General features: G+C 33.6%; 1 protein-coding gene across 2 annotated transcripts; it reads left to right on the top strand.

Moving 5' to 3' along the window:
- The first annotated feature begins 4,145 nt into the window (after window positions 1–4,145).
- LOC105219451 (alpha-methylacyl-CoA racemase) lies at window positions 4,146–10,955 on the top strand. Of its 2 annotated transcripts, XM_029045066.2 has the most exons (3): window positions 4,153–4,339; window positions 6,250–6,322; window positions 9,740–10,955. In XM_029045066.2, exons 2-3 carry the CDS (start codon window positions 6,305–6,307, stop codon window positions 10,748–10,750), a joined length of 1,029 nt encoding a protein of 342 aa, XP_028900899.1. In that variant the 5' UTR covers window positions 4,153–4,339; window positions 6,250–6,304; the 3' UTR covers window positions 10,751–10,955. The 2 variants fall into 2 exon arrangements, with proteins under 2 accessions (XP_011193886.1, XP_028900899.1); XM_011195584.3 differs by lacking the exon at window positions 6,250–6,322 and having other exon boundaries at window positions 4,146–4,339.
- The last annotated feature ends 1,055 nt before the right edge of the window (window positions 10,956–12,010 follow it).

Raw genomic sequence — 12,010 nt, 5'->3', positions numbered from 1 at the left:
TCACTTATAATATTTGAAACTAAACTGTAGGCATTGTAGCAAAGGTACATTTTACTTTTATTATGGAATTTTAAAGTGAAAAATATATATTTTAAAACTTTTCACATAAGTTATCTGTTTACAATTATGAGGTAAACGACGGTGCAACATTGTACATATGCACCATTTATACTATTTTCATAAAATATCTTTTTTTTTTGCCAAATTCCCCTTGACCTTGTTGCTACCACATGTGTTGGCTAAACCAAGCTAATTTTTATTAAGCGCAGAAACCAGTTCTACGACAAAGAACTATGATATCCAAATAAGAAATCGCAGTCGTTGCAAAATTCTTTATACTTAGATGGTTTCTAAGATATGGCAACGCTCGGTCTCCACATAATAGTAAACACAGAAACCTTTTCAGCTATTAGTGTGCTAACGCTGCCGTTACACGGGCAAGAGTTGATTTCAAATTGACATTTAGGCTGCAAGCATATTAATATTCAGTTATAGTTACAGAGATGCCGTCATCAAGAAAACAACTTAAGTCCTGAACACAAAGACGACGACACGACACGACGTAGCGACGGCTGATTGCCAATGTCGGTTTGAAGCCAGCGACTTGAACATTTTGAAGACGGCTGCGACATATCACACAGCAATTTCATTGTTGCCGTACTAAAATCTTTCACTTCAATAAAATTTACATATTTAGTTTAAAGTGAAATTATTTGTGAACAAATTTTAAAAATTGGCGATTTATTTGTTTTAAATAATCGATTGTTATTATTTCTAATTTGGCGACAGCGAAGACTTCAACCCTTTTGTGGTGAAGTCGTGCTGTTGTCTAAAAATCTATGCCGATAAGAACGCGTGTATTTTAATATTTGACAGATGTCGCTCGTCGCTTGTCATCGTCTATGTGTTCAGCACTTTACATTTATCGCCAAAACTGATTCATAAGCCTTAAATGTTAATTCAATCTGTAGAAACGTAGAAAGATTCATGTTCCAAAAAATGCACTGTTTGTGTACTACAGTGAACATATACATAGTTTTGTAATGTTTTTTTGTCATATTTATTTTTATTAATAAGTATTTTTGTTATTAATAAGAAATAAATATGACATTCATTATAAAAAATATATTAGATCGAAGTACAGTACTTTTCGCATAACTGCACATCAAAATTTGCACAAATCTTCGTTCAATTAACCGGGGAATCAATTAACAGATACTCGCTGAATTGCACATTTTTTTTAATAAAAATAATCCCGTTTAAATAACAGTTTGTTCAATTACAGGAATCACGCTTATTTTGATCTTTTGTTGAATTAAGCGATTACATGGGAATCAAAATTTGAAAGTTTTTTTTGTTTTATTAAATTGTACAATATTAAAATATTATCTAAAAATATGAAATCGATATGATTAAAATTTCTAAATTCATTTCTGAATTCCCCTTTTAATTTTTTAATTCTATCATTAGGAAAAGTGTAACATCGGCTGATTTTGTCGGCTCAATTCCGTTTTCTTTGGCGTCGCGATCTGAGGATACCGTTGGAAAGAAGACGTCTTCCCGATTAGTTTTCGAGATATTCGAATTTAAAGATAAAAAAATAACAAGGTATTTCACACACTTAAACAGACGCTACGCTAATTTTTCACTTATAATATTTGAAACTGAACTGTAGGCATTGTAGCAAAGGTACATTTTACTTTTATTATGGAATTTTAAAGTGAAAAATATATATTTTAAAACTTTTCACATAAGTTATCTGTTTACAATTATGAGGTAAACGACGGTGCAACATTGTACATATGCACCATTTATACTATTTTCATAAAATATCTTTTTTTTTGCCAAATTCCCCTTGACCTTGTTGCTACCACATGTGTTGGCTAAACCAAGCTAATTTTTATTAAGCGCAGAAACCAGTTCTACGACAAAGAACTATGATATCCAAATAAGAAATCGCAGTCGTTGCAAAATTCTTTATACTTAGATGGTTTCTAAGATATGGCAACGCTCGGTCTCCACATAATAGTAAACACAGAAACCTTTTCAGCTATTAGTGTGCTAACGCTGCCGTTACACGGGCAAGAGTTGATTTCAAATTGACATTTAGGCTGCAAGCATATTAATATTCAGTTATAGTTACAGAGATGCCGTCATCAAGAAAACAACTTAAGTCCTGAACACAAAGACGACGACACGACACGACGTAGCGACGGCTGATTGCCAATGTCGGTTTGAAGCCAGCGACTTGAACATTTTGAAGACGGCTGCGACATATCACACAGCAATTTCATTGTTGCCGTACTAAAATCTTTCACTTCAATAAAATTTACATATTTAGTTTAAAGTGAAATTATTTGTGAACAAATTTTAAAAATTGGCGATTTATTTGTTTTAAATAATCGATTGTTATTATTTCTAATTTGGCGACAGCGAAGACTTCAACCCTTTTGTGGTGAAGTCGTGCTGTTGTCTAAAAATCTATGCCGATAAGAACGCGTGTATTTTAATATTTGACAGATGTCGCTCGTCGCTTGTCATCGTCTATGTGTTCAGCACTTTACATTTATCGCCAAAACTGATTCATAAGCCTTAAATGTTAAATCAATCTGTAGAAACGTAGAAAGATTCATGTTCCAAAAAATGCACTGTTTGTGTACTACAGTGAACATATACATAGTTTTGTAATGTTTTTTTGTCATATTTATTTTTATTAATAAGTATTTTTGTTATTAATAAGAAATAAATATGACATTCATTATAAAAAATATATTAGATCGAAGTACAGTACTTTTCGCATAACTGCACATCAAAATTTGCACAAATCTTCGTTCAATTAACCGGGGAATCAATTAACAGATACTCGCTGAATTGCACATTTTTTTAATAAAAATAATCCCGTTTAAATAACAGTTTGTTCAATTACAGGAATCACGCTTATTTTGATCTTTTGTTGAATTAAGCGATTACATGGGAATCAAAATTTGAAAGTTTTTTTTTGTTTTATTAAATTGTACAATATTAAAATATTATCTAAAAATATGAAATCGATATGATTAAAATTTCAAGAATGTAAAACTTTAAACGGATTTATCTCAAAACTCGAATTTTGAAGTCAGTGGACACTATTTCATGAAAAGTTATGAAGCGATTATGTTGAAAAATTTCCACACATCTTTATTACAACTATTTTTCGAGTCAGTATATGGCGAAATTTTTACCTCAAAAGTTAGTTTTTTTGTTCGAAATCTTTAAAGAATTAAGTTTTTAATCTTTTCTTTTTTCCTTCGTTCATTAACAAAATATTTTTGGTTCGTTGATTTGGATGAACCAATAATGAGTTATGATGTCCACGCCAAGAACCTTTTTTGGACACTTCATGGATGAGGTAACAACGTCTAAGCTTTCGGAATTTGTAAATATTAATTTCACAAAATACTGTTTAAATATGTATCTTTAATATGCTGAATGCAATATATGATTGTATACATTAAAAAAATTTAAATATACTCATGTTTTCAACCTCTTAAACCCACCTACTGCATACTTGTATTCATATGTATGTGCACTTACAGATTTTCAAATATTTGAATATTTTTTACCATTATAGGAGAAAATGCAATAACAATTTTTTGTACTTACATACATAGTGATCTATTAATCTATTTATGTACATATTTACATATATATATTTGTTATTCAAATTTATTATTGAAAAATTATACAGTGTTGATTAGAAGATTAGATTTTTCAACAATATTATTTGATGGAATTAACCGGGGAAATTTAAAAGGAAAATGATTTTTGATGGCATATATTTTGAACCAACTAAGCGGGAAAATCAATTAACCGAGTCCAATTATCCGAGAAAATTTACATGTGCTTTCATATGCTATATTTTTTGCCCGATAACACCGTTCCATTAAACGGGGAAACCAATTAACCATAGGGTCAATTAAACGAAAAGTACTGTATTTGAGAAAAAGCTTGGGAAGTAGTTCGAGGCACTTATGGGGATTCATTTAAGTGCCTGTCCCGCTTAAGTGTGTCAAAAGTCTTGCATGTTATTGGGGCACTTAAGCGAGGAAAGAGTCATATTCGAAAGATTGATATTTATCGTCACATGCATCGACTTCCGAAAATAATCGATGAATTGGGCACACCTTACCCGTTATAATAATAGCATAAATATATGTTTGTATTTACTAAGTACAGTGTCACTTTATTAATAATGCCCCTAAAGGATGTGATGGTTTTGGAATTTGTTGGTCTCGCGCCAGGGCCTTTTTGCGGGAAAATTCTCGCAGATTTTGGTGCTTCGGTGTTGAGAGTTGATAAGGTAAATTATTTGATAAGTTATAATATTTATGGCACTGTTTGGACTTATAGAGCAAAGGGCGCTTTAAGTTCTTTTCATATGTACATATGTACACAATTTTACTATGGTTAATATGATTTAACAGTTATACCGTTATAATAAATTTGTTGTGTGGTAGGTTTGTGTTGTTGAAGATATTTGTAAATAAAGTTTAGGATTTATTAATGTATTTATTATATGTTTAGTATTATTACTATTTTTAATTTATTTACACTTTTACTATGCACTATAGATTATCAGCCCTATTCTGTGCACTTGACAAAATAACAAAAAAAATTAAATTTTTTTCAAATTTTTATCAAGTAAGAAATTTTTTGGTATTCTGTGACAATTATGATAAAATAAAAAGCTTGAGTACGCATAGCTTTTATAATAAATTTGTTGTGTGGTAGGTTTGTGTTGTTGAAGATATTTGTAAATAAAGTTTAGGATTTATTAATGTATTTATTATATGTTTAGTATTATTACTATTTTTAATTTATTTACACTTTTACTATGCACTATAGATTATCAGCCCTATTCTGTGCACTTGACAAAATAACAAAAAAAATTAAATTTTTTTCAAATTTTTATCAAGTAAGAAATTTTTTGGTATTCTGTGACAATTATGATAAAATAAAAAGCTTGAGTACGCATAGCTTTTCCCCACACGTGTGGGAAACAGAAACAGCTGATTTCTGTCCAATTATATTGAATTGAATTGAAAAATTTATTTGAATTATTCTATAAAGTACGTTTTCACATGCATTTCAATTTTTGTTGCAAAATAGTTGGTAATTTAACTTCAATTTCAGAATAAATCATTTGCTCTTGGTCTAGACGTGAAGTTTCTGAGAGTGCGCAAATATTCCATGCTCCGAATCTGGCCCTATTTTTCATGCATAAAGTCGTTATTTGTATGAGTGTTTGTTTTAACCGAGCCTTCTTCAAAGTAGCTTCATTAATAAGTTTGGTTTACGATTGACCGGTTATCAGCCTATCTATCCGGTTCTGATCGAGATATCGACTGAAGCGTCCCGGACCTGATGCAAAGTATTTGGTTTGGTTTTACAACCCCATTTACTCAAAATGGATGATAAGGTTATACCGCCTTTACTCGGTCGCCAGAGCCTCGTTAGCCTCACTAACCAAACCAGGGAGTGTCACGCGTAAATGAGGTTAATTGATAATCGGATGGCAGAGGCTATTCGCTTTTCCATCCCATATCCCCCCTAATCTTTTGCTCCCCCGCAAAGCCATAGAATACTATATAATATAATACATACACATATGTACATATGTCCTTTATAATATATTTAAAACTATTTGGAATGCAATTTTGATTTAGTTGGTAGTTATGTTTAGCTTCACAAAAGTTTTTTGGGGACTACGAAATTCATTATTGGCAAAAATTTGCTAAGCTGTAATCGTATGTAATATAGAGAAAACAATGTCCTCAAAGTTACCCTCATTATCTTAATTTTTTTTATATAAAAAAGGAAAAAATAAACTTCTTAATATAAAAACGGCTCAATACCGCGAGCAATCAACATGTTCATATTTTCCTCTTTGTATAGAAATAACGACAAAAGTAAAATATCTCCATTGCAACAAATTCACTTTCACACCTATCCACAACTAGATATTTTATTTGTCAAGAGCATTTTACTTCTTAACAACTTATAAAAAAAAGCTTTTTATTTTAGACACAGAATACGAAATGCTTGATAAATTTCAATTTTTTACAAATTAGAAATTTGTTGAATTTGTAAAGTGCACAGAATAGGGCTGTATATTTACACTCCAATAAGTTGTTTCTGTATTTTTTTTATTTTAATAACATTTTTCAAAATTTGTTTGCATGCTAACAATTTCTAAATGATTTTGTATAGAAATAAATTGGAAAATTGAATTTTATCATGCATTCACGGATGTTAAACCCAAAACATGGAACGAAAATTACAGGTAATTATTCAGTTAAGCCCCACACAGAAAACCCGGAAATCTAACTGTTGTATTAACAAACAAAGGGGGTAGGCTTACCATAACTATTAAATGAAAATTTATGAACAAAATAATTACAGTAATAATTTTTTCTTTTAGAATTAAAGGCACTTAAAGGAGGATTTGTAGCTTAAATATTACATGTATTTAAGCGGGAACGACACTTAAGTGGAGGCTATAATAATATTAGCGTTTTTTTGGAAAATTCAGTACTTCACAAAACATATTTTATAATAATAATCCGCTGATGTTAGAAATACTAGGGATATTCGGGATAGAACTCTCAGCTGATAAGTCCATTTTCACATAGGCAACTCCTGTTGCTAATTCTCGGGCGATTCTCTTTTGCTTTCGCCCATTGCGTTCACACTAGCAATTCTTGTACGACAACTCTGTTCATGTGTTTCTCTCATTCTCTTTCATATAATCTCCTCATCTTCTTGTACGCGTCGTTTCCAAACAAAAAATATATTTCATTAACTAATTTTTATTAGTTAATTTTATTTTCCAATTTCTAACATATTTTAATTATATTATGCATGTTTCTATATGTATTCGCAAATTACATACAAAATTAAATGATTAAATTCAAATTTTCAAATATATTGTATACATTAATTTTAAAATGTACGCAAATGCAACACTGTTACTAGCAGCGAACTGTTACGAATAAGAACACAAAGCGTGTTGCCCGAACACAGCAGACTCGGCGCGATTCTCCTCTCCTCGTCGCCCCCTCTCCTATAAAACTAAGAATTGCCGTAACAGGAATTGCCTGTGTGAAAGGGGTCTAAGTAATTAATTAATTACCGCTTTTCTATAATATTCTGATCTTTTAAAGAATTTACAATCATTATTAGATCCGGGATGGTCCAAATAAATATGGATAAAGTTTTCATTTGCCATCTTGCACATCGAATAGACTTTTAAGTTTTGGTTCGTTTACATTGTTATCTCTCAAAATGTCGCTGCACTATGTCGATGTCGTCGAATAACTCATAAAACTTCATTGTCTGCGGTATTCACCGTTGCCAATGTTTAAGGGACCGTAAATCATCCGCCAAAAATTTCTCTCGAAAACTCCTAGTGCCGTCTCGTCGGATGCTGACATCGTCCACACTTCTGCAACATAAAACAGGACGGGAATGATAAGGGACTTATAGAGTTTGATTTTTGTTCGTCGAGAGAGGTAATGTTACTTTTCAATTGCCTACAATTGGCAATAGTGGCTTTGGATATCAAGGCTGATATTATTATTGCTGTTAATGGCGGTTCCAAGATAGACGAAATTATCTACAACTTTAAAATTATGACTGCCAACAGTGACGTGGGAGCCAAGTCGCTAATGCGCTGACTGAAAAAGCAGAAGTAACGGCGCTTGTGTTATTTCCAATAATATCGATTTCATCGGCATACACCAGCAGCTAATCTCACGGTAATTAGCATAGATTGTGGGGTCTCCCTTTTTGTGGATTGGACAAAGTTCACTTAGATTCCAATGTTGTTATTGTTGTTGTAGTGGTTATCTATCCCTGCCTGAAAAGAAGAGCATAAGTCTAGTTGTCGTCGAAATCATCTAACGGGCATCCAATCGTCGGGCATGCTTTCTTTTGACCATGTTCTGCAAAGAAGAGTGCATGCATCTTATCAGTTCTTCGTCGCCTTATTTGTTGTTGTCAGCCCACACCGCTTTGTTGTTTTTCGAACGGGGAATTGCTATTCGAATTTCTTCATGGTCGGGCAATGCGGCATATGCTCCATCATCATCGATTGGGGATTCGTCCTCTACTAGTGTTGCACTATCACTGCCATTCAGAAGAAGTGTTCCCTCAATTAATCCAGTATGCCCTGGACATCAGTACCCGGTCCGGTGTTGAAACCTTCTGCTCTCAATTTCTTCCCTTTTCAGCTCTATATATCTTTCCCACCCCGCAAGTATTGTGGTCGATCGCAATGTTGCAAGGTAGGCAGTCTGCTTCGAATACCAATTGTTTCGGTTGCAGCAGTACGCAATGAGTTTGAGATGCCGTTCCATAGTTTCCATATATCGAGATGCTGATGATTGCGATTGCAGCTCTTCGACGTCGAACCCTTCTTGTGGTTGTTGGCGGGCGTTCTTTGCTGTACAGAGGAGAATGCATATCTTCGCTACTACCAGATAGTGGTTTCGGAAGGACGCACGTCTAAAACACTGGAGACATGTCTTCCGTCTATTACAACATGATCGATTTGATAGCGGGCCCCAGCTAAGTTCATCAACTTCAGGCCGTTTGGCGTTGTTTCGTTATGGAAAATGAATTTTCCGACTGTTGTGCCAAATACATCTTCTTTACCCACCCTAAATCGCCAAGCACGATTTTGACATCGTCGGGTACATAGGTGCGTTCTAGGCGCTCATAAAAAGCATCTTTAGGCGGATCCCGCGTTTGTTATTGTTTGGCGTTTCATTGTGGAAAATTCGCTGAACAAAATTTACAAATTGTTCAATTTAAACTATTCGCAACACGATCTTTAGACACATCATTACTATTTGATTGATATTCGACCGAATAGACTACGTCGAGCACTCAGTGAAGAAAATATAGCAGCAAATCGGACTGTCTTGTGGAACGACTTGGCGCATTTTACGTCGAGATCAAATTAAAAGCATACAAAATACAGCTTATGCAAGAACTGAAGCTACTTAACCTCCGTTCTTTGGGTTCTGGAAAAGTTCCAAAAGATCTGACGTTTTTGAGTCAAAGCCATGTTGGCTGGTGGAATAATGGGTCCATATTTCTTCAAAAATGATGGCGGTAAGAACGTAACAGTCAATGCCGACCGTCATCGCGCCATGATAACCGACTATTTTATGTCTGAAATTGAAGCTCGTGATCTCGGCAACATTTGGGCAAGACGGCGCCACTTCCCACACTTCACAGAAATCAGTGGTGAGCAGATAATTTCACATTTTGGGACGGTCGATTGGCTACCAATATCGTGTGATATCACACCGTTAGAATTATTCTTGTGGGGATGTGTAAAGTGTAAAGTCTCATCACGTTGTCACGCGAGTTATCGAAACCTGGACTCAATTGATGAGCCGTAGCCGTATCCGCGGCCAACATTTGAAAGAGATAATCTTTAAAAAATAAATGCCAAATAATGTACTTTCGAATGATGATAAATATTGAATTTGAATTTCAGTGTTTTTTTCTTAAAAAAAAGGGGGAACCCTTTATAAGTATTTCTCAACTTTACCTAATTTTTAAATTATTAATCGCTACTGGATCGAGAGTAACAATAATACATGTATATGTCTGTATATTATTATAGCATGTTTTCGTATAACTGGAATAGGTTTACCTGTTTTATGAAATATGTACTTATTTATTTTAGGTTTGGGAAAACAACTTCGATGTGTTGACGCATGGAAAGTCGACTATAAACATTGATTTAAAAACAACAGAAGGGCGTGAACTAGCACGGAAACTTATTCAAGTTCATGATGTACTGATTGATCCATTTAGACCTGGCGTGTTGGAAAGTGTTGGGCTTGGGCCGGAGGTATTGTGCAAGGAAAATCCCAGGTTAATATATGCGCGTTTAACAGGCTTTGGTCAATATGGACCTTTAGCGAAACGAGCAGGACATGACATTAACTATCTTGCGATTTCTGGTGTTTTATCTATGTTGCGTTCTCATGGTAAGAGACCGACTCCACCTTTAAATATCTTAGCAGATTTCGCTGGTGGAGGTTTACTATGTGCAATGGGAATTTGTTTAGCGCTTTTAGAACGCCATCGTTCTGGTTGCGGACAAATAATTGATGCTTCAATGTGTGAAGGAGTAGCTTATTTATCCTCGTGGTTATTTTTGTCTCGTTCTCTTCCCATATGGGGAAGTAATTCTGGTCAAAGCATGTTGGATGGAGGTTCTTATTTTTATGATTTATACGAAACAAGTGATGGTAAATATATGGCTGTGGGAGCATTGGAACCAAAGTTCTTCGAAATTTTTAAAAATAATTTGGGTTTACCTGAACTCAACCAATTTCCAGGAAATCAATATGAAAATGATATTACTATATATTTAGTAAAGCAGGCCTTTTTGAAAAAGACACAAAATGAGTGGTCTGGTATTTTTGAAAATATCGATGCATGCGTTTATCCAGTTTTGGAATGGGAAAACGTAGCTCAGCACAACCATAATAAGTATCGTACCAGCTTTCAGCGATTGAACAACATGTGGGCGCCTGTACCGTCGCCCTTGTTAAGTAGAACCCCTGGAATTTTAAAAAGTATGCCAACACATTCAAAAATTGAAAATGTATTGAAAAATTTGGAGTTGCGTGAAGAAAATGTTGAAAACCTCGAAACTTCGTTTACAATCCAAAAATCAAAAATATAACGAGCATGAGTAAAACACCCGAAATGAAAGTGGAAAAAATATATATACGTACATATATATGTGTGCAAAAAACGCTCACAATCGAAATGTTTGTTGAACACACAAAAATTAAAATTATAAATGAAATTTGTAACATGCCAAATATTCAGCATTCCAATATTGTTAACCAGAATAAATAAGAACTCATGAAATCTTTGGATCCAAATTTTAGAATTTTTTAAATGTTTTGTTATTAATTTTATGAATAGAAGCCAGTATTTCTACCGCTTTTTCACTATATTCTTCCAACAAGGCAGGTTATCTCGTTGTTCTCTTATACTATGTTTACATATAACGAGATTATCTCCTTTTACGAGCTTAACTCGATAATCTGTAATTAAGAAACGAGATTTCATACAAAATTCCTCTCTTGATAATCCGAGATTATAAAATTATCTCGTTTTAATAAATTCAAATTAAATTTTTTCAAGACCCACCTCCTCACGGTCCCAAGGAACATGTGTATCAAGTTTCGTCAAGATATCTCAAGACTCAAGTTATCCGTTGCACGGACAGACAGACATCCGGATTTAACTCATCTCGTCATCCTGATCATTTTCATATATATGTATGTTTAACCCTATATCTAACTCGTTTAGTTTTGTGACTTGCAAACAACCGTTATGTTAACAAAACTATAATACTCTCTTAGCAACTTTTGTTGCGAGAGTATAAAAATAATAGTGGTACTCATTTAACGTTGCAATGATATAAATATAGTAAATTTGCAATATGGCAACAAATGTTAAATGAGCGCTCTTTGGCAATATTGTGGTAATATCAGCTTATTGTGAATTAATTGTAAGCATGCCATGAATGCCACTGAAAAAGGTCTCGCATATTTTCAAGACTGTTGTAAAATGAAATGCATGTAAAAATTAACAGCTGTTTTACGATATTGTAATTTTGCGATGTTGCCATACGTTTACGACGTTAAATGAGTACCACTATTATATTTCACAAAAATACGTATATTGTAGCGAAGAAAACAAGCTTAAATAAATAAAACATACAAGATAGTAAGCAACGTAATTGAAATATTTAACTATACATCAGTCATCGACTAAACCCCGCCGTGTGCATACGTTTGCTCTCTTTCGGATCTCGTCTGACTTTCTCACCCGCTTCAGTGCAGTTATCTTTAATTATTCTTTTTTTGCGCTCTATCCCACGTGTTTCTTTTGTTTGTGCGAACAAGGTATACTCTACCAAGTGACTAAT

The sequence above is a fragment of the Zeugodacus cucurbitae genome, chromosome 3, assembly GCF_028554725.1.
Source record: "Zeugodacus cucurbitae isolate PBARC_wt_2022May chromosome 3, idZeuCucr1.2, whole genome shotgun sequence".
NCBI lineage: Eukaryota > Metazoa > Arthropoda > Insecta > Diptera > Tephritidae > Zeugodacus > Zeugodacus cucurbitae.
This window is presented reverse-complemented; position numbering and strand designations above follow the sequence as displayed.